General features: G+C 36.8%; 1 protein-coding gene across 2 annotated transcripts in view; it reads right to left on the reverse strand.

The window, feature by feature from the left end:
* Positions 1-24,787, reverse strand: part of Mdga2 (MAM domain containing glycosylphosphatidylinositol anchor 2) — a 766,587-nt gene that overhangs the window by 320,179 nt on the left and 421,621 nt on the right. For both annotated transcript variants that reach the window (XR_015045223.1, XM_021179084.3), the window contains exon 3: positions 15,626-15,800. Coding sequence is in view for 1 of the 2 variants with exons in the window: in XM_021179084.3 (XP_021034743.1) it covers positions 15,626-15,800 (175 nt within the window). In the remaining variant the exon portion in view is untranslated. The remainder of the gene's footprint in view (positions 1-15,625; positions 15,801-24,787) is intronic.

Here is a 24,787-nt window from a genome sequence, read left to right on the forward strand (position 1 = left end):
AACCTCAAAGCCATCCCTCAGTGACACACTTCCTCCAAAAAGACCACACCTACTCCAAAACAGCCATATCTCCTAATCCTTGTCAAGTAGTGCCACCACCTCATAACCAAGCATTCAAATATATGAGGCCAAGAGGGACTTTCCTACTGAAACCATCACCAAAATGTTTTAATTCTATTGACAAGATTGCTATAGTGTAAACAGTATACACAAGGTAGAGAAGTAAAGTACTTTGCAGTTAAACATAAGAAAATGAAAGCAACAGAATTCTTCACCCAGTGTTTTGCATCTGTTTTTCACGTTTTCTTTAAGATAACTTTTATTATGACAGAGCCCTAACCACAGATCCATACCACTATGAACATTTTGGTATTTACAAAAATTAGAGAAGGAAATGATACCATTTTTTTGAGGCAAACACATCCATAATGCTCATTAAAGTAATTGTGTTGATTAGATAATACAAAGGCATAGATTAGACATCATTACTATCCTTTATTAAGGAGTTTTGCAATTTGCTTGAAACCATAAAGCTAGTAATACACATATCCTTTGATTAGATTATCTCATTGACACAATTTTACTTAACCATCTCTACTCTGGAAATAATTCAACTATTTTGCTGATTTATTTATATAAAGACTCTTTCCTGACATGCAAAACTAAGATTGACATTGTTACACAGGGTATGGGGCAAATCACTGATTTTTTAACTTTGAAAACTATAGCTATTTCTTTGAATTGAAATGTCATGAAAGAGAAGCCATAGATCTACAGAGGGAGGAGGTCAGATTTTCAAATGTTCATTCAAAGATCAAGAAGGCTAATTTACACAGCAGGATCAGGATGGGAAGACACAGTAAGCTCATGCATAATGGCCAGACTACCTACAACATTAAATTAATTGAATTAAAAACTATGGTGTCAAGCACATTCCTTTGAAGGGTAAGGAACTACAGTTCTTACTATTTGTAAGAACTTTTATTTGGGTTACTCCAAACTCAAAGGGGAACCATAATTTCCCTTGTAACAGTGGTAGAAGACTGTAGAAGCAAAGGGAACCTAATGATTTTAAAGTAGATAGCATAATACCCTTTGGATCAAAGAAGTTGCTGCAGGACAGCTTCCAGTATTAAATAAATAAACATGCATCCTAAATTTTGCTTTTACTTTACCTTTGGTGTAGCTAAGAAGTTGCTGGATCTTTAAATATGTAAAAGGAATCACATTAAGGACATATACTCGAAAATTGTATATTAATTTGCAATTGCAAGTTTGTTTACATGTAATATTCTTTCTATGTTTTATTTCTATAGTAACGTGTGCATGCAACTCAGAGTTGAGAGTAGCAGACTTGGCCTTAGGGGCAGAGCTACATTCAGAGCATTCAGGAACTGATAGGAGACCAGAACACTGGATGCCAATCTGGAATCTCTGCCCCACACAGCGGGAGCATCTGTGAGCCATTTAACCTTCAGCTAAAGAATCCCACACAGCCTGTGATCTGTGATTTTAAGAGCCTGTTGATCAGTTTTATCTGATCAGATTTAACTGCTTAAAATTACTAGTAACATCTATTTTTAAAAATTAAATAAGGACTTGAAACACCTTTTGGAAAAGATGGACAAGGAACAAGAAGAAGAACAACAACAAAAATCAATAGGCATAAGTGATGATAGCCTCCAATTTTTTGTGGAAAATTTTACACTCTTTCACTTAATACAGTTGTTCAGTATTCATTAGATCTTATCCACATAATAACATAGAAAATAAACACATAATAAAATTGTTCACTTCCTTATGTTCTTTAAAATACTTATAGGAATTAATGTCATCTTTTATATAATTTCTGGGTTAGTACTTTCAATATGCAAACTACTTTTTTACACTCACTAACCTAAGTACTTTATGTGTGTATTTATCAAATTTTTAGCTCATTATAAATGTTCTTTAGGGGAAAGACCTTGCAATTTGGTTTTCTTTCTCAGCAAAGTGCCTAGTAGAGGATTTATTTAAATACAGCAAGTCTTCAATAACATTGGCAATAGAGAGATTCTAATTGGATGTCGCTTCCAGTGCCTCAGGTCGAAGTAGATCTTACAATATCTGGGAGTTTTCAGAATGAGGTTGAGTCAGCAGAGAACCTGAAGGCAGAGAGGTCAGGTGCAGAGCTCCAGAGAGAAATGCTGGCTGCAATTCTTACTATGTATCCATGGGATTCTGAAAACAGTCAGGTTGCTGTTCTGTTAACACTTCTCCAGGGCCTACTTTTGACTTATAATGAATTGAATGCAATCAGCTTCATTAAGAGAAGCCTCATCTTATCTGAAAGTAACTTTACCTCCATGCCTTCTTTATAAAAAGCAAGAGAAATGTTTGACAATGGGATAGGAGAGGTAGCTCCCCTCACAGAACAAGGGCAAGTCCATGCTGGATCATGAACTGGTCACATGGAACACACAATCCCTCCTACAAAGGTGGGTAAATCTCAAGTTTAGCACATGGGGATGTGTACAAGGTGTAGACTCCATACTAGTTCAGTCACTGACATTCAATATCCATCTTGAATGAAAATGACCTGACTCTCCATTTTCTGCTCTCTGTAAGATCCACAAAAATGACTTGTAATGTGGGGTTAGTTCTTCCTTGGAGTCCCTCCCACTACTAGGAGTTCTCACTTTCTGCTAAGAAATCAATATTCCCTTCCTTATTCACGTTGCTTGTGAAACTATGAACTCACAGCTCAGAGCAGTTTGATGGCTAATGATACTCTGGGATTCTATCATTGCAAATTAAGCTCAGCAAGAGTAGGCTATGACACTTAATAAACCCATTTTAAAATAATTGCTTGGGGAGGGAGCTGCTGGAGCATCTGTGGGAGACATCTTGGTTCCCTGATTCTACCAAGACTAGTTACTCAGGTGAGAGTGTGGACTACAGAAGCTAACAGCTTCTGGGACAGGCATGAGCCAGAGAGCTTCTGAGACAGTCCCTGTTTTGGGCTCCAGACATCGGGGCACCTTCCCTGCCAGAACAGAGGTGTCTGCCTAGCCCAAGAGGGAGTTGCCTGAACATCTGCGGGAGACATCTTGGTTCCCAGATCCCGCTGAAACTAGTCTGCACAGGTGAGAGTGCAGACTACAGAAGCTAACAGCTTCTGGGACAGGCACTGTTTCGGGCCTTCATCTTCTGGCAGGAGACAAGTCCGAAAAACATATATCTGTGCACCTTCCCTGAAAGAGGAGAGCATCCCTGCAGAAAGTGCTCTGACCACTAAAACTGAGGAGAGAACTAGTCTCCCAGCTCTGCTGGTAGAGAATAACAGAATCACGAAAGGAACAAGCTCTAACCAATGACAAATATAACAACTGACTCCAGAGATTACCAGATGGCGAAAGGCAGACTTAAGAATCTTACTAACAGAAACCAAGACCACTCACCATCATCAGAACCCAGCACTCCCACCTCAGCCAGTCCTGGGCACTCCAACACACCCAAAAAGCTAGACCCAGATTTAAAGGCATATCTCATGATGATGGTAGAAGACATCAAGAAGGACATTAATAACTCACTTAAAGAAATACAGGAGAACACTGCTAAAGAGTTACAAGTCCTTAAAGAAAAACAGGAAAACACAACCAAACAGGTGATGGAAATGAACAAAAACATACTAGACCTAAAAAGGGAAGTAGACACAATAAAGAAAATCCAAAGTGAGGCAATGCTGGAGATAGAAACCCTAGGAAATAAATCTGGAACCATTGATGCAAGCATAAGCAACAGAATACAAGAGATGGAAGAGAGAATCACAGGTGCAGAAGATTCCATAGAGAACATCGGCACAACAATCAAAGAAAATGGAAAATGCAAAAAGATCCTAACTCAAAACACCCAGGAAATCCAGGACACAATGAGAAGACCAAACCTATGGATAATATGGGTAGATGAGAATGAAGATTTTCAACTTAAAGGGCCAGCAAATGTCTTCAACAAAATTATAGAAGAAAACTTCCCACACCAAAAGAAAGAGATGCCCATGAACATACAAGAAGCCTACAGAACTCCAAATAGACTGGACCAGAAAAGAAATTCCTCTCAACACATAATAATCAGAACAACAAATGCAGCAAATAAAGATAGAACATTAAAAGCAGTAAGGGAAAAAGGTCAAGTAACATATAAAGGCAGGCCTATCAGAATTATACCAGATTTTTCACCAGAGACTATGAAAGCCAGAAGATCCTGGACAGATGTTACATAGATACTAAGAGAACACAAATGCCAGCCCAGGCTACTATACCCAGCCAAACTTGCATTAGCATAGACAGAGAAACCAAAGTATTCCATGACAAAACCAAATTCACACGTTATCTTTCCACAAATCCAGCCCTTCAAAGGATAATAAGAGAAAAAAAAAATACAAGGACGGAAAAAACATCCTAGAAAAAGCAAGAAAGTAATCCTTCAACAAACCTAAAAGAAAAAGCCACAAGAATAGAATGCCAACTTTAAAAACAAAAATAATAGGAAGCAACAATGACTTTTACTTAATATCTCTTAATATCAATGGACTCAACTCCCCAATAAAAAGACATAGACTAGCAGACTGGCTACACAAACAGGAAACAATATTTTGCTGCTTACAGGAAAACCCAACTCAGAGAAAAAGACAGACACTACCTCAGAATGAAAGGCTGGAAAACAATTTTCCAAGCAAATGGTCTGAAGAAACAAGGTGGAGTAGCCATTCTAATATCGAATAAAATCGACTTCCAACCCAAAGTCATCAAAAAAGACAAGGAGGGGCTCTTCATACGCATCAAAGGTAAAATCTTCCAACCAGAACTCTCAATTCTGAATATCTGTGCTTGAAATACAAGGGCAGTCACATTCATTAAAGAAACTTTAGTAAAGCTCAAAGCACACATTGTACCTCACACAATCATAGTGGGAGACTTCAACACAACACTTTCATCAATGAACAGATCCTGGAAACAGAAGCTAAATAGGGGCACAGTGAAACTAACAGAAGTTATGAAGCAAATGCATCTAACAGACATCTACAGAACATTTTATCCTAAAACAAAAGGATATACCTTCTTCTCAGCACCTCATGGTACCTTCTCCAAAATTGACCATATAATTGGTCAGAAAACAGGCCTCAACAGATACAAAAATATTGAAATTATCCCATGCATCCTATCAGATCACCATGGACTAAGGATGATTTTCAACAACAACATAAATAATAGAAAGCCAACATTCACGGGGAAACTAAACAACACTCTTCTCAATGATACCTTGGTCAAGGAAGGAAAAAAGAAAGAAATTAAAAGCTTTTTAGAGTTTAATGAAAATGAAGCCACAACATACCCAAACTTATGGGACACAATGAAAACATTTCTTAGAGGAAAACTCATAGCTCTGAATGCCTCCAAAAAGAAACTAGAGAGAGCACACACTAACAGCTTGACAACACATCTAAAAGCTCTAGAACAAAAAGAAGCAAATTCACCCAAGAGGAGTAGATGGCAGTAAATAATCAAATTCAGGGGCGAAATCAACCAAGTGGAAACAAGAACTATTCAAAGAATCAACCAAAGGAGGAGCTGGTTCTTTGAGAAAATCAACAAGATAGATAAACCCTTAGCCAGACTCACTAGAGGGCACAGGGACAGCATCCTAATCAACAAAATCAGAAATGAAAAGGGAGACATAACAACAGATTATGAAGAAATCCAAAACACCATAAGATCCTTCTACAAAAGGCTACTCTCAAGAAAAATGGAGAACCTGGATGAAATGGACAAGTTTCTAGACAGATACCAGGTACCAAAGTTAAATCAGGATCAGGTTAATGATCTAAACAGTCCTATATCCCCTACTACAGAGCAATTGTGATAAAAACTGATTGGTACTGGTATAGTGGCAGACAAATAGACCAATGGAATAGAATTCAAGACCCAGAAATGAACCCACACACATATGGTCACTTGATCTTTGACAAGGGTGCTAAAACCATCCAGTGGAAAAAAGACAGCATTTTCAACAAATGGTGCTGGCACAACTGGTGGTTACCATGTAGAAGAATGCGAATTGATCCATTTCTATCTCCTTGTACTAAGGTCAAATCTAAGTGGATTAAGGAACTCCACATAAAACCAGAGACACTGAAACTTATAGAGGAGAAAGTAGGGAAAAGCCTTGAAGATATGTTCACAGGGGGGAAATTGCTGAATAGAACAGCAATGGCTTTTGCTGTAAGATCAAGAATCGACAAATGGGACCTCACAAAACTGCAATGCTTCTGTAAGGCAAAAGACACTGCCAATAAGACAAAAAGGCCACCAACAGATTGGGAAAGGATCTTTACCTACCCTAAATCAGATAGGGGACTAATATCCAATATATATAAAGAACTGAAGAAGGTGGACTCCAGAAAATCAAATAACCCCATTTATAAATTGGGCTCAGAACTAAACAAAGAATTCGCACATGAGGAATACCGAATGGCTGAGAAACACCTGAAAAAAATGTTCAGCATCCCTAATCATCAGGGAAATGCAAATCAAAACAACCCTGAGATTTTACCTCACACCAGTCAGAATGGCTAAGATCAAAAATTCAGGTGACAGCAGATGCTGGCGAGGATGTGGAGAAAGAGGAACACTCCTCCATTGTTGGTGGGATTTCAAGCTTGTACAACTACTCTGGAAATCAGTCTGGCAGTTCCTCAGAAAATTGGACATAGTACTACTGGAGGATCCTGCAATAGCTCTCCTGGGCATATATCCAGAAGATGTTCCAACTGGTAAGAAGAACACATGCTCCACTATGTTCATTGCAGCCTTATTTATAATAGCCAGAAGCTGGAAAGAACCCAGATGCCCCTAAACAGAGGAATGGATACAGAAAATGTGGTACATTTACACAATGGAGTACTACTCAGCTATTAAAAAGAATGCATTTATGAAATTCTTAGGCAAATGTATGGACCTGGAGGCCATCATCGTGTGTGAGGTAACCCAATCACAAAAGAACTCACACAATATGTACTCAATGATAAGTGGATATTATACCAGAATCTTTTAATACCCAAGGTATAAGATACAATTTGCAAAACACATGAAACTCAAGAATGAGGACCAAAGTGTGGACACTTTTCCCCTTCTTAGAATTGGGAACAAAACACCCATGGAAGGAGTTACAGAGATGGTTTGGAGCTGAGATGAAAGGATGGACCATATAGAGACTGCCATATCTGGGGATCCATCCCATAATCAGCTTACAAATGCTGACACCATTGCATACACTAGCAAGATATCGCTGAAAGAACCCAGATATAGCTGTTTTTTTGTGAAACTATGCCGGGCCTAGCAAACACAGGAGTGGATGCTCACAGTCAGCTATTGGATGGATCACAGGGTCCCCAATGTAGGAACTAGAGAAAGTACCCAAGGAGCTTAAGGGATCTGCAACCCTATAGGTGGAACAACAATATGAACTAACTAGTACCCCCCAGAGCTCGTGTCTCTAGCTGTATATGTATCAGAAGATGGCCTAGTTGGCCATCAGTGGAAAGAGAGGCCCATTGGTTGTGCAAACGTTTTATGCCTCAGTACAGGGGAACGCCAGGGCCAAGAATTGGAAGTGGGTGGGTGGGGGAGCATGTAGGGGACTTTTGTGATAGCATTGGAAATGTAAATGAAATAAATTCCTAATAAAAAACATAAAATTATTACATGTTTGCCTGTTTGTCTACTTCTAAGGTCTTTTATTGAGATTTATAATGCTATATAGAAATCATTTTAGTGCAAATATTCCCGGGAAATAAAATTTACAAGAAAACGGTTTTTGTTGTTGTTGTTTCCATTCAGCATACCTATAATTGCAAAATTCTGTCTTGATTATTATTAAATGGGTGATTAGCACAAGATCTACCCATAATAGACACTGTAATTACCATATCAAACATTCTTCAGACTTTGTAACTAGGGTTATTGTTTGGAAAGGGTGCATAGTATGCTTGATGGGATTGATCTGGGAATCATGTTCCTCCTCACTCTGCTATGCTTTCAGAATTCCCACCAGTGATTCTAGCTCTTTTCTAAGGTTTTCTGTCCAAAAGTCCTGCTGAAGACACCATGAAATTAAACCTAACAGCAATTCATTGTCAACATTTTAATTGTACAAATTATAACTCTAACACAGGTAAATTTTGTTTGTACAGTTTATAATTATACCACATGAATAAATTGATGGCATGCCTGCAACTCTTTTCCCACTAATTTCTTGAGTGTAGATGTAATAAATAATACATCTTATGGACATGGACTTAAAAAAAAGCCTGTTCTAAATGTAATGAAATACAACAATCTACCTAAGTGGAATTAGGGTGAAGGAGATATTTTTTTGAAATAAGAATGCCTGCAAATGTTTAATGAATACTGGGGAAAGATTTGTCTCTTGTGAACAGTGTCTGCCCATGAAAACTTATTAAGCTAATGCTTGCAAATTCAATTTCTTTTTGAAGTAAGAATAAGTGTTAATCAAACCCCAACCTTTCAAGTTGTATGACCTCTATTACCCTGTGAGCACACATGCATGGCTGAAAATAAGTAAAAGAATTAGGTGTTCACATTCTTAGAAAACTGCTTAAATGGCCTTAAGATTCTTCAAGTGGCAAATGTATTTGGGGATGAGAATATGGAAGTGCAGAACCTCATGTTCTATGTGGACTGTCTTTCTCCATATAGAATGTGGGGCTATAATGAGTGACAATTACTTTTATAACAAATAAAGCAACATGAGAGTAGAGAGAATGTTAGGTATCAGTAATTCTGCAGTCAGGAAGCTGTCATTTCTTATTCTCCAGTATTCAGCAGATCATCATTCATTAGGTCTAAGGCATTCTCAGGCACAGATCAACAAAATTTAACATCCAGTCTTTCAAATTAATCTCTTATTCCTTCTACAGCTCAACATGATAATCAGCATTCCTCTAAACACTGCTCTGTAATTCTCCATCTTATGCCTCTAATCAAAAATTTCAGTCATGAAATAATATGGTTGACCTCTTTTACTCCCTTAAACCTTTGTTAGGTCAGGAAGTGTGAAGACTGATATTTTATCTATTGGTTGGCTAACATGCAGCTTATCATACTTTCGTGGATGCCTGTAGACAAGGGTCTTCTGGGGCACCGAGGAGAGACATGGTTAATAAGTTCTCAGATGGAAATCGCAGCTCCATGCTTTCAAAGGCTATCATTCCATCAACGTCTATGAGGGCAGATGGGGCAACCCAAGTGTGTGTTCCTTAAAAACATAACTTTTATAACTCAGTCAAGAAACACTGAGCTTTGAAAATTGCTTATTTTATTAGAACCCAGAATGAAATTGCTCTCTTCTTCCCCTTCAAGTAGACGTTACCTTGATGATCCTACTTAGGAAACAGAACTGCCCTTTCCTTTTAGTAAAAGCAATGTCTCTATTGTGCAAGGCTGTGTGCTACATAAACACCAGTAAAAAGAGATTTCAGAACTCAAAGTGTTCTGAACCTTGCAGAAATGTCTGCAAGCAACTGCTCTTAAACTACTTCTGTCATGCTAAAAAGCCATGCTAATCTTTTACTCCTCAAAATCAATTTTCTGTGACAGTGGCACACTATTTAATGTTATGAGGATTGATTTATTTTTATACTTTTTACTTAGCTGCTATAAACAGTTTAAATAAATCCATATACCTTTTTTCTCTTTAAGCTGATGAAAGTCACTGAAAATGCAGCATAATTAAGAAATTCCTTTTTTAGCCTTCAGAATCTAATGATATTATCCTGAGTTGCACAATATAACAAGAGACTGCCATATCCAGGGATCCACCCCATAATCAGCTTCCAAACGCTGACACCATTGCATACACTAGCAAGATTTTGCTGAAAGGACCCAGATATAGCTGTCTCTTGTGAGACTAGGCCGGGGCCTAGCAAACACAGAAGTGGATGCTCACAGTCAGCTATTGGATGGATCACAGGGCTCCCAATGGAGGAGCTAGAGAAAGTACCCAAGGAGCTAAAGAGATCTGCAACCCTATAGGTGGAACAACATTATGAACTAACCAGTACCCCGGAGCTCTTGACTCTAGCTGCATATGTATCAAAAGATGGCCTAGTCGGCCATCACTGGAAAGAGAGGCCCATTGGACACACAAACTTTGTAAGCCCCAGTACAGGGGAAAGCCAGGGCCAAAAAAATGGGAATGGGTGGGTAGGGAATTGGGGGGAGAGTATGGGGGACTTTTGGGATAGCATTAGAAATGTAATTGAGGAAAATACGTAATAAAAAATACGATTTCAAATATTATTTTAAAAATTGCATCAAAACATCATATAAACAATGAATAGTAAAATGACTCACTCTCTAACAGTTTGTTTTTAAAAGTTAGGAAAATTGTTTTTTATCAGAATTTTGTACCACCACTTCCTAAGATGTTGTCTGTATTTTACTTATAGTGTATCTGTAAGGTCAATATTCTAATTTTAAGTATCAAATACCAACAATTCTAACCAATTATTAAGAGTATAAGAAGAAATTCACTCTTCAGTTTACAGAATACTTTCTGATGGAGATTTGTGATGCATTAGGTTGGAACTGCAGGAGGAGTACCAAGAATCTACAAGGTTAAATATCGATGCCAAAGTTTTGTAAAATAAAAATGTATAATTCAGATTCAAGTCTAAATAACTGTATATGAAACAAGGGACTGGGGATTTCACATGCTTAGATGTGTCCTATACTAACCCATTCTATTCACATTTGGTTCTGCTGCAGTGTTCTCCACTGCTTTTATAGTTTTCCTCTCCTTTCACATTGGTTTATAAATTATGTTCCCTGGAAAAGAATTCTTTTGCTCCCATACACTAGTTTTCTTTTATTCCCCACATATTTACATCACACTTTGTCAGATCAGGTGCTGGTGTTATTATATCTTTGCAAGCATTCTTCACTGTTGAACCTTGCAGCATATTTTGATTGCATTTTTTCCCATACAGCTTGTTAGTGCCTTCTGTTAACATCTTGTATGTTTCCTATAGCCTATTTTGTATGTACTATGATTGTTGCTTTTTAAGCTTACAATGAGAAGTGCAAAATCATTTTGAAAGCATCAAGTAAGCTACTTGTTATGATTTGAATGTAAAGCCTGTGCCCAGATGCTTGTTACTGAAGGATTTGTATGGAGCTACCAGTGTTATCTGAAAACTTTAGGAGGCAGTTTGCATTGACATATGCAGGACACACTAAACGAGTTCCATGACTATCTTGTTACAGGCTGCTTCTTTTTTCTTGTGTCAGTGACCACATTTAAAATAATCTCAGAGAGACCAGAATGTGTTTATGTCACATTCACGAATGTAAACATAGCACTTCCTCTGGGATTAATTTGACCAAGATCAAGTCTAAATTTGACTTCTCTACTTCTCTACTTATATCTTCAGCCTGTCTGTAGCCTTTTGGTTATGTATGTCTATTTGGTGTCTGACAGTCTGTATGTCCTCTGTCTGAGATATATTGTCTATGTCTATCCTGTTCCTAACAAAGGGCTTCATTCTGTATTTATTGGGCAACACAGAAAACATGGCATGGTGGAAGAGAAGAGGGATTCTTTCTAGACATCTTTAACAGAGTTTTACAAGGGAAGAAAATCACCTTACTGACCTGAACTAATCCAAAGTAGTAAAGCACACTGTAAACAGACATTATCATGATATATCCATTTGTTCACGTTTATGGTGGGTATTTATTATATAAGGTTTTTGTCAACCTTTTGGCTACTTTCATCAAAGGATTACCACAACACAGGAATACACACATATATTACTCTGGGTCAAGGGATAAAAGACTACATAATTTAAAATTAAAACTATACAATAACTTAGGTTGTAAAAACTATGTGGTGCCATAGAGATACAGCGACAAAGGCAATTTATAAAAGAAAGCATTTAGTTAGGAATTAGGGGTTGCTCCAACTTTCAGACAGATATCCATGACTGTTCTGGCAGGAGCAAGTCAGCAAGCAGGAAGGCCTGGCACTAGGGCAGTATTTTAGAGGCTACATCCTATCTTTACAAATTAGAAATGGAAAATAAGAGAGTAAGCCTTGGGTATGCTTTTGAAACCTCGAAGACCATCCTCTGTGACACAGCTCTTCTAAGGCTACACCTCATAATCTTTCCTGCAACAGTTCCACCAACTATGGATACAGCATTCAAATATATGAGTCTATGTTGGCCATTCTCATTCAAACTCTCACCTAGAGGAAATTAAAGGTATTAGAGTGCTGCTGTCTTAAAGGTTGGTTAAACTCAAAGAGGCTGAGTACACTGTAAGTCGCATGCTAAATCTTAAGTGATGTCAAGGCATATTAACTTTGATGTGAGGTCCAGCAAATATTCAGTGTCTTTGAGTATAAGAAAGATTTCTGCGGAAGACTATCACTACACTCTGGGTTTTTGCTTGTTTGTTGCTCTAAGGGGAACCATCTACTCTATTATACACAGGGACACCATGATGTTATCCAAAGTTTCCCCCAAAAGGCCAACCAACCAGGAGCTGAAACGTGCAAAGATATAAGTGCCATTGCTCAGTTAAATTGTTTATGTCACGAGCTTTGTTACAGTGTGGAAAGTTTCCACATCATTGATCAGTTAGTCATGTATTTATCAAGAGTGATGGAATGTGTTATGAATTATAAAGATTCATGTAGGAAATGGAAACGCATGAACCCAAATACTCTGGCTTTTAGCTAAAGTTATATTTTGAGAACACATTTTTCAAATAGGTTAGTTATCTTTACTGTGATATATTTTATCACTCAAAACGATTTAAATATGCTATAAAGGAGAAAGTTATTCATAGCCTTATGAACAGGAATAGTTAGGGAAACAATTCTTACACTATAAATTTATCATGAATGTATTACTTGGGAAATTCTTCCCAATGTGATGTTACATTTGTTCACAGAATCAAAAGTTTAATGTTATTTTCTCAAACTTAGATGACTATCTCATTAATTCTCTATCAGAAAGGCACAGAAAATAATATAACTTAAGTATGGCAGGCACATATGCAGTACCATTTCATCCATGTCACACAGAAGAGATGTTTGTGAAGCTCAATTTATATCTAAAACCCCCAAAGGAAAGTCACAATGAAGAAGGTTACATGGCTCCATGAGGTTGGTATGCATTTTCATGAACTGGGAGCACTTAGGTCTGACCAGGCTGAGTACCAAGGTACAAGGTAGTAACATAAGATGGTCCTGAATGGCGTATTCATGGAAGAAAGTCCTTTGAAATTCCTCAGATATGATTTATTTCTTTGTGTATGAGTTTTTAAGCCTGCAAGGCAATATTTTATTGCCACCAAATCCATATGTTAGCAATGTAGTCAGAAACTCTTATTCAAAACTGGTTGCTACTGTGCTTCAGAACTTTTAGGATTTCATTTAGAAAAAAAATCCAGTACCCCCACTCTATGATACATACAACATCCAGCGGGACTGATGCCTATAGGCTCATCAAACAAACTTCATGAACAAGATGTGCTTGACTATACAAAATATAGTAAATGAAGAGAATGTTAAAAATTTAAATTTCCTATTCAAGGAGTTTCCTGTCACATTTTGCTACCAACCTACTTTGTATAAAGCTCCTAAGCATTACCAAAATAAAGTAAGGCAAATCAAAAAGAACCATGTGTTCACTTCTAGAACATTTTAGATGTTTGCATTGTTTTCAAACTACTAGAGATGTGTAGTGTTAAACTTTATGACCTGCCATATTAGGAAATAGCAGACTATTTAAATGGTGTTTAATAACTAAATCAAAGAGTATTAAATTCAGTTAAATGAAATTTCGTTTAACTTACAATTATATTCAAACTTCATAGAACGTATGTGGAGGTTTGGTGCTTGGCCTTGGGTGGAAAGCATGCAGGCATGGCAGATCTGAGTGAGTACACAGAAGATAGGTGTACCATACAGGTTGCGCCTGGCATTATCATGTCAGTGGATATATTGGGATTAGGAGATCCTGACAGAATGGAGCACAGGCTTGTGTCATAAACAAGAGGGCAGTGAGCATTTATCTGTGGAAGATGAATCATGAATGCTGCTGTCGCTACTTCCTTCCTTATTGTCTCCATAGATAAATGAGCCCAGCATAGGCTCCGGGAATAGACCATTGATAATTTCTAGCCTCACCCTAACTATGCAACACCTGCACTGTTGAAAGAACAGGAAAGGGGAGGGGGGGAAAGAAAGCAGGCTGGGAAACCGGAACTCCTCAATTGTTATTATGTCTGAGTTACTTTAAGAGGAGAAAAAGGCATTCTAATATAAGAAACTTAAAAATAAGTGCCATTTCTTGTGAAAACAACGGGAGTGCCAGATGAAACCAAGTAAAAGGCTAAACCAAATGCAGGCGCTTCGCTTCTCTGTTGGGCAAAGAAGGAAAGAGAGCAGAGGACTCTAAATAAGTTGTAAGGAAGGAAAATGTGACAGAAGGAACTATATCAAGCTGCAATCTCCAGAAGGCATTATGCATTGAGGGTCAGTGATGGTCACTTTACACAGGGATGCCAATAACTGTGCTCACATAAAAAGTGTGCTTAAAAAGGAGTGGTTTACTTTGTACACAAGAAAAGTGAACCAACCAGTCAGTCAGAGTACATTATGGCAAGATCTTTTCTTCCTAACGTTCATTAAGATATAGATGTGCATGTATATAGTTACATGTACACTTAAAAGTATATATATATATGTGTGTGTGTGTGTGTGTGTATACACCTAATACAAAAAGGCTACTGCTGTTTCTGGTATATACACCATCTTATTAATGTGATACTACAAACCCTTTACTGTATATGTATTATATCATAAATTATGAAAATTTGAAGTGAAATTCCTTTTCTCAAAATGTTTTAGAGCAAGTTAGGAAATAGCTCAGTTGATGAATGGTTTTCTGTACAAGCTCAGGGCCTCAGAACCCATGAGAAAATGTCAGGTATGGCAGCATACACTTGTAGTCTGAACCCGAAGAAAAATACCCAAAGTTGACCTCTGATCTCTCTCTATACCTATCCATGTGCAGAAGCAAAATAGAAAAAGACAGAGAGAAAGTACCTAAGAGCTGAAGAGGTCTGCAACCCTATAGGTGGAACAACAATATGAACTAATCAGTAACCCCCCAGAACTCGTGTTTCTAGCTGCATATGTAGCAGAAGATGGCCTCGTCGGTCATCAGTGGAAAGAGAGGCCCATTGGTCTAGCAAACTTTATATGCCCCAGTACAAGGGAAAGCCAGGGCCAAGAAGTGCACGTGAGTGGGGTAGGGGAGCAGGTCGGGGGGGAGGATATAGGGGACTTTTGGGATAGCATTTGAAATGTAAAAGAAGAAAATATCTAATAAAAAATTAAAATAAAAAAGAAAAAGACATTTTGTGAAGCACTATCACTATCCTATAAAATGTTCAGTCACAAAGGAACAAATGATATGTATATGTCTTCAGAAAACCATAGTTAAGCATGGAAATAAATTAGTGGGCACAATAGTCAGCCAAAGTTTACTTACAGTACACATCCACTCGGATCGACTTTATTGCTGGTGACCCCAAGCCATTCTCTGCTTTACAGTAATATCGGCCTCCTTGGTGTCTCTGAATGTTTGTAATCCTCAAAGTCTCATTGAAGACACTTGAGTCTTGGAATCTGTCAGAGGCGCTTCCTGCTGTTTTGGTCCACCTGATCTGAGCAAGCACCAACAAAGATTGTTACTTTAGGTTGGTTTTCCACAGACAATCAAGCAGCAGTTAGTCATCTGAAGAGATGCCCTGTGCCCCTTTTCTATCATGTTTGTGGAGAATTAAAATATATGTACCAAATTGAATCCCAAAATTGCAAGCACCAATATCTTCACTTTAGAGTACACATCATTTGGATTCAGCTGCATGAAATTTCTCAATAGTCCAATCAGGTTGAAGGCAAAACATAGTAGAAACATGATTCAGTTTCTGTGTCTACTGTGCATCTCAATTTTTCTCATACATTCCTGAACTTTGGTAAGTACCTTTTATTATTTCGAAGAAATAGACTCTCATTTCATTTTGGACATGCTTCATTATTTTATTTAGAAATTTCTTGTTGGTTTAGATAATGTAGGCATATTACCATAATGGCTTATTGAGATTATGTATAATTTTATACACCTGTTTTTTAAAAGAGTTTTTTTTTTATTTAATGGCTTTGCTTTAATAAGCCTACAAATGATTCGCTATTTTGAAAATTGGAATTCACTTTACATCAATAATTATTTTCAAAAATGTGTAAACTTTTTCAAGGAGTGCAATCCTATTAAACTGTCAAAACAATTTGAATATCTAAAACCATCCATTATAAACAATACCATTCTTTTAAACACAGCTGTGCGCAACAGATTTTGTGTTTGCTAGCAATTACTACTGGTATTCAACTTAAATTTTGTGTGTTTTCATATATAAAACCTGAACAAAGCCACATGCTGATATTGTATAATGTTACAAGTTAGAAAATGAAAACTTATTGTTTCTGATTTTCTCTTTTCCTTTCCTGGGTACATATTTTAAAATATTATTTAGGGTATGAAACAACCGATGGAAATACTCTGCTTAAATGTGTAAAGTGATATATATGTTGAAACATGGAGAAGCTGAAATAGGAGTTGTCAAGCTTGAAGCCCTATAATGCTACTCAGTAACATTAGCTGCACATGCTACACACTAAATCCATAATGTAATTGTATTAAACTGTCTTTAAAAAGTTTGTCTTATATAATAACAGGATAAGTATAATCATGTTTATTCTGTACTGTAAATGCAACAACAATTTACCTAGAATCACTAAACTACAAGAAATAATGGATATTTATTCAAATCTTTGTGTATGTATAGAAAACTTCAGAAAGTAAATGTAGAACGCATAGCCAAGCAGCTTATTAGTTATCTTATCTGAAAAAAACTGTAAGGATCATGATAGTTCTACTGAGCTATCTAGCATTTTGCTTTCATTTAAATTTCTATATCTACACTAAAACTAAGGGATATTTAAATAAATGATAATTTTGGGTTTGAGTGGAGATTATTGCCTTACTTAAGAAAATATAATGTTGTCTTCAGTATAGTATATACTAAAATTCTAATTGCTATACAGCATATTTTTAAAACATTTCAGTATCATGTTAAATCTGATATAGAAAACTAAATGTTTCAGAATACAAAAGGTCTGAATTAAAAAGTCAAAGAAATGACCAAGTTTTTTCCTCATTTGTAAATTATGTGGTTAATATACATAATATCTTTAGACAAAATTGTTTTAGTATTACACATGGTTAAGGAGAGATGAAGACATATGTGTGAGAGACCAGGGGGCGGACTGGATGCAGATCAAGAGAGAGTCAGTCAAGATACACACAATCAAGACCCACTCAGGACACAGACCATCAAGAAACAGTATTTTTAACCACAAAACACTGAGACAGTTTTAAAAGTTGTTGAAGATCATAATCACTTTGTTCTTTTTTATTTACTTGTTTATTTATGATGATTCTTCATAAGTTAGTTTTAAAACTAAAATTACATTACATTACCTTCCTTCCTTCCTTCCTTCCTTCAGCTCCCTCCCAATGACACCCCCTCCCCTCTAAGTTCTCCTTACTCTTAGGTTGATAGCCTATTTTTCTTTATTATTGTACATAAATAGATAGCTAGGTATATATCAACATGCATACATACATATGTACATACATAAATGCATGCATACATATGGGTGGTTACCTCTCTCTCTCTCTCTCTCTCTCTCTCTCTCTGTCTCTCTGTGTGTGTGTGTGTGTGTGTGTGTGCGCAAGGCAAATTAATACAAGTTTGGGATTTCATCTCACTTTAGTTAGAATGACTAAGATCAACATGTCTCCTGACAACAACTTCTGTAAAGTTCTGTAAAGTTTCTGTAAAGAAAGTAAAGTGCTCTTTCACTTTGGTACAGAGAAAGAGTGGTTGCAGCCACTCCTGAAATGAGTGTGGCGGATTCTCAAGAAGCTAAAAAGAAATCTACTACATGCTGCACTCATTGACATAAGCCCAAAGGACTCAAGATCATGCTCCACAGATATTTGCTAAGCAGTGTTCATTACCACTGAATTTGCAATAGTTGGGAAATGGAAATAACCTAAATGTGCTTCAACAGATGAAGAGATAATAAAAATGTGATAACTATTCACAGAAAAATATTTCTAAACTGCAATTATTCACTTATTCTTCAACAAACAGATATTGGTAATCTATACAATCTCTTTTTTTAGACCTATTGTTAAAGCTATGCCATGTTAACAATAATCAGAAAATTACATTTTCTAAGACAAATGACTGACATGTATTATGGTGGTGTGATTGTCTTTCGTATCAGTTTAATGGAACCCTATAAGCCAGAATCTTTTATCAGCTCCTGCACATGGTCTATTCAAGGGGATTTTGTGTTTGTTTGGTTGTTTTTTTTTTTTTATTTTTTGCAAATATGCAAAGAAAATATGAATCTACACTTATATTTAGTCAGAAAGGCATGCCTATTCAAAAGCCTTTTTAGAGAATCTTGCTTCATCCACACTAAAACTCCACAAGTGGTAGGTTTTCAACATTTTTGCACAGTATAATCTAAAGCCACATGGAAAGACTTTCCTCTACTCCATTATATGAAGACCCATCAATTACTTTTGCTCTTTGAATGAAACTTTTATTCTGCATTATATTTTTAACATTGTATATTAGTCATCTGGAAGATATCCACTGAGCTACAAGGGTCTAAATAAGGATCAATTACTAGATTTCACCATTGTAAGATGCGGTTGAAAGCACATATAATAGTTCCCTCACCAGTCTCATCATTAGAGCCTTTAAATGTTGGAAAGCCATTATATTAACTCTCTCAAATTATCATCTTTCTTTTTTGACCATATTATTTATATCATATATTATAAAATCACAATATATTATATAACCGTATATTATATAATATACATCTCATATATATACATATACATATCCATATCTATATTTACCTCTATCTATCTATATATCTATCTATCCATCTCTCTATATATCTTTTAGGGAAAATGGGGAATAGTCATTACATTCATATAAAATGTTTACAACATATACAAGTCTGAGTCACCACATTTTTAAGAATAATCTTCCTTTTAAATAAAATATTGAGGAAAACTAAGTGGCTAGTACATGAAAAAGCATAGTCACATGATTGTCTTTACTTTAGGGTACCATTTTTTGCCAGTAACAAGCTTTTTTTTTTTAAAGGACATTATATACTTTGTCGCTCAAAAACATTACAGCTTCGTGGTAAGCATGTGGTAGTCAGTGATAAAGGTTTTATTAAGTTGATAGCAGTGCGTTTCTTTTGCTTGAGTGGCATTGGCTCACCACCCATTTGTTGGGCACCATCGTTGCAAAGGCTACACAGCAACAAAATGTCATTTTTCCTAATAATCATCGTAAGCATCACAAGTCACCCCCAGAGAGCTCTGTAGCCACCATCTTGAAAACACTTTCTGTTAAAAGTACAGAGATAATCACACAAACAGGAGATATAGGACATCACACAGGTGGCATTTTAAAGAAAAATAAGAGAAGATTGTTTACAAAATACTGTGGAAACAGTGGAATGTATATGTAGAAGGAGGAACGAGCTGTTTCTATAAGTGGCCTCTTATGCTAAGATAAATTCTGGGTCCACTGGAGGTTTAAATGTAGAAAACAGATAACTTGACAGTCCTTAAGATCAAATGGTAGAGTCTGTTGCAATGCTGTAGTATCCAAAACTTAATCTAAGATGCTCCCAAATCTTAAGAGTAATTCAATCAATATACCAATTATTTTAGAACTATACATCAGAATATATCACAAAGAATGTCAGAACTCATGGATAGCAATTAATCGTGTACATTATTTTTACATATATATCATTTATAGTGTAATAAGTGAATAAAAATAGCAAGACTAAAAAGTTGGGACTTAAAAAGGGGACAAAATGAACATGAAGCAGGTGAGGATTTTCTTAGCATTTTCATCTGAAGTATATTAATAAAACCAGAGTAAATAAAGAAGGACTTCAAGAATAAAATGGCAAAAATTCTTTTCATAAAAGTTTATGAACGATGGGATAGATGCAAATATTCTAACTTTAACTTAGCAATTTCTAACTACAACTTATATTATTGTTCTATTTGTGGAAGAACAGATAAAATGAACCTCCTGCAAAGAAAAAAAATCCTGAGAAAATAGGTCAATTGTGGAGTGCTTGCTTAATATGCTTCAGGTGATGTGTTCCATTTACAGAGTCAACAAGGGAGCAATCATGTGTAGGACTGGCATCAGAACCAACTACCCAGGGTTACTGAAGTCAAGAATTTAGGAGATGGACCTACTACCATTACATTATTAAATTGGAATCCCTCCAAAAGCTGTTCAAAATATTTCTCCCTTTACCCACAGATAAGTGTAATCCTGACCACTCAACAATGAAATGTCTCTTTGCCACAGATAAAGACCATTACAGAAAAACCACACCAACTACAACAGAGTTACAAAGCCTAGTTCCAACTGACACATCTGCAACATGACTTCTAAACCTAAGACTCTGGAATCATCAGAATGATTGCAAAAGTCAAAGGAATATGGTGTTTGCTGTGAAATTTTCTCCAACAAATGTCAGAAGCCACACACACAAAGTCTCACTAAATGGCTGCTAAAACATGACCAGAACAAAGAGGACACCTAAAGATGTGTTACTATAGATAGGGAAAGCTCAGGAAACCTCAGCCCTAGTGAAAGAACTACAAGGAACTAAGGAAAGCAGAGACTGGAAGCAATTGTCTCCCCAGTGGATGAGCACACAAACTTGTTATGTGATGCCAAGTGATCAGCCCAGAAAGCATGTTTATAAGTATGTAGTGCACGTGTGAGTGTGTGTGTTTGTGTGTGTGTGTGTGTGTGCATTGCATGTCAGTGTATTCTTGCTTTGCAATTAAAATAATTCCAAACTAAAATTATTTAAATCAATATTATATATTTCATGGGCCTCTCTCCTAATTTTGATCTTCATGAAACCTGTATATTGAAAAAAGGCCATCTCTTTTGCACAAGTTTAGTGTTAGCCAACTCCACACAAGTCTCAGTTTTGGGAAGCCTTGGAGGTGAGTTTTCTTGTGACTCTTGGGAACTGGCTTTGGGTTTTGGACCCACATAAACCAAAAGAAGAGCAATGGAACAAGGCCAACTTCCTCCCCGTACTAGGAATCTAAGCACTCTATTCCTGATCAGCAAAGCTCCAAAGTAATAGAGGTGTATTTCCTCTGGTTTACAATGACTTTGCGTACCATAACAAATCAGCTCTTGTTCCAAGTAAAAAGGCATCAGAGGCAAAAGGATCTCTGTGTCTTTGAGACTAACCTGGCCTACAGAGCAAGTTCTAGGACATCCAGGGTTACACAGAGAAACCCTGTCTTAAACAAAACAAAACAAAACTCCAATAACAACAACAACCACAACAAAGTGGTAGATGACAAAAAAAAAAATAAATATTTCTCTGTTAATTTGTTTGACCTTTAGTTCTGTTGTATAACTTCCTTGAATCTGATAATTAGAGAATTCTGTTTTACCAAAGAGCATACATGGGCTGGTCTGTGGCTCCCAGAACATATGTAGCAGTAGGCTGCCTTATCTGTACTCACAGAGAGAGGATATACCTAGTCCTGTAGAGACTTGGTGCCCAAGGGAAGGGGAATGCTGGGGGGTTGAGGTGGGGGTAGCTGGGTGGGTGAGAGGTGTGAGAGGGGTGGGGAGCACTTCTCAGAGGCGAAGGGGTGGGGGATGGGGTGAAGATCTCTTAGAGGGGGGACCAGGAAGGTGGGCAACACTTGGAATGTAAATAAATAAAATAATTAAATTTTTAAAAAAATAAGTTCCTGTACATTTGAGATTATAATATGATTACATAATTTCTCCTCTTGCTTCCCTCCCTTCAAATCCTCATTTTTAATTCTTTGCCCTATTTCAAATTTATGGCCAAGTTATTTCAAAATTATGGCTTCTCGTTTATATATATATATATATATATATATATATATATATATATATATCCAGATCTTTTGGGGTTAGACTCCATCTTAGAGAACCTGACCTAAATCTAATCTTGAGTTAACTAACACACTGATCCCAGAAAGAGTTTCCAGTTTAACTCCACCCCCCCCCCTTCCCCGCAACAAGACCTGCTTCTAGCACCAGTTTCCAGGTTAGTCCCCAACAAATTTGCACCTTTAGGCCCCTAATACTTCACTTTATAAAAATTACCAATCAGGAGGAAAGCAGAAGTTAAGTTTATGGTTTGGTTCCCAGCACCAGCCAGTTATGCTAAAGGCCATAATGCCCCCCTAATCAGATGCATACCAGGTTAGATAACCCCTTCTTGCATCTATAAATGCTTGCCTGAAACTAAGGTTAGGGCTGCTCCCTTCAGTTCTCCTGCTTCAGAGACAATGTTGTAGCCTAAGCTCCAGCTTGAATAGAGACCCTAATGCAGTTGCATAAGATTCAGCACATTGATGGACCTTGGGGTTCATGAACATTTCCTAACACAACATAGTAGTATTTTAAAATTTATTTTAATTGGGTATTTTCTTAATTTACATTTCCAATGCTATCCCAAAATTCCCCCATACCCCCCCACTCCCCTCCCCAACCACTCCCACTTCCTGGCCCTGGCATTCCCCTGTACTGAGGAGTATAAAGTATGCAAGACCAATGGGCCTCTCTTTCCACTGATGGCCAACTAGGCCATCTTCTGATACATATGCAGCTAGAGACACGAGCTCCGGGGTACTGGTTAGTTCATAATGTTGTTCCACCTATAGGGTTGCAGATCCCTTTAGCTCCTTGGGTACTTACTCCAGCTCCTCCATTGGGGGCCCTGTGAACCATCCAATAGCTGACTGTGAGCATCCACTTCTGTGTTTGCTAGGCCCCGACATAGCCTCACAAGAGACAGCTATATCAGGTTCCTTTCAGCAAAATCTTGCTAGTGTATGCAATGGTGACAGCGTTTGGAGGCTGATTATGGGATGGATGCCTGGGTATGGCAGTGTCTAAATGGTGCATCCTTTCATCTCAGCTCCAAACTTTGTCTCTGTAACTCCTTCCATGGTTGTTTTGTTCCCAATTCTAAGAAGGGGCAAAGTGTTCACACTTTGGTCTTTGTTCTTCTTGAGTTTCATGTGTTTTGAAAATTGTATCTTATATTTTGGGTATTCTAGGTTTCTGGGCTAATATCCACTTATCAGTGAGTACATATCATGTGAGTTCTTTTGTGATTGGGTTACCTCACTCAGGATGATGCCCTCCAGGTCCATCTATTTGCCTAGGAATAATGAATTTATGAAATTCATAGTAGTTTTTTAAACTAACATTTAGTATTTAAAAGTTAAGTATTTGTATTTTTTCATTTACACAATGTTTTTGTGCTACATTTTCATATATACACATATATTTACATATATATGCATGCTATATCATACACTCCATGTATATGATAATAATAAAAGGTTGGAAACCCTTATTGGAAACGAAGGCATGGATGAAACAATCAGAGAAATATGTAAACTGAATCACTCATGTTTAACACTAAAAGGTAAAGAAAACCACTATTCAGTAAAATGAAGATCAGGATAGACATTGAACAAAGTTTTAAAACACAAGAAATCAAGAAATGCAGTTTTAGTGAGAAATTCAATCAGTCTCATAGGAATTAAGAAATTTAGATAACATTTGGAAAATAGTGAGCATATAAGAATGTATAATAAATATACAAACTTTTCCACACACAGACTTCTTCTTATGCTTTTAAACTCTTTCTAAATTTATCATATAACCAAAAAGAAACGGAATTCTTATCAAGATTTTTGAGCAGTGATAGAGCAGGTAACTGGATTTAATTCAATGTGGTTATAAATATGTTTTTTAAAATATCTACTTATTTATTACGTATATAGCATTCTGCCTGCATGGATGACTCCAGGCCAGAACAGCGCACCAGAGATCATTATAGATGGTTATCAGTCACCATGTGATTGCTGAAAACTGAACTCAGAACCTCTGGGAAAGCAGTTTGTGCTCTTAAACTCTGAAAAATCTCTCCAGCCCCTAGTTATAAATATGTTTGAAGGGGTGACCAGTAGATGAAACACAACCATTGTTTAAAGACAAAATTTAAGACAGAAAGTTCTTATGGTGACATCAACAGATAGAAAGCTAATTTTCGACAAGAACATATTATTGAGTTTAAGCAATCCACAGAGGAAAGTAGAAAATGAATAGCTATATGTTTTTTTTTTTTTTTTTTTTAATTGTGAGCCACCATGTGGTTGCTGGGATTTGAACTCCTGACCTTCGGAAGAGCAGGCGGGTGCTCTTACCCACTGAGCCATCTCACCAGCCCCATATAGCTATATGTATGAAGAGATAAATGAATGAACAAATAGCACTTCTCCTCTAAGTAACTGAATGTTCAACAATATAAATAGAATTAATTGTTATTTTCATTTTTCTCCTGGAGTTTCTTGTATGATGAGATTCCATAGAAAAGATGGTGGCTTTCAGGGTAAACTGGGCATAAAATACATGAGCAAAGCTCCATGAGCTAT

Source organism: Mus caroli, unplaced genomic scaffold (assembly GCF_978045245.1).
Source record: "Mus caroli unplaced genomic scaffold, Mus_caroli_1 scaffold_14, whole genome shotgun sequence".
Lineage (NCBI taxonomy): Eukaryota > Metazoa > Chordata > Mammalia > Rodentia > Muridae > Mus > Mus caroli.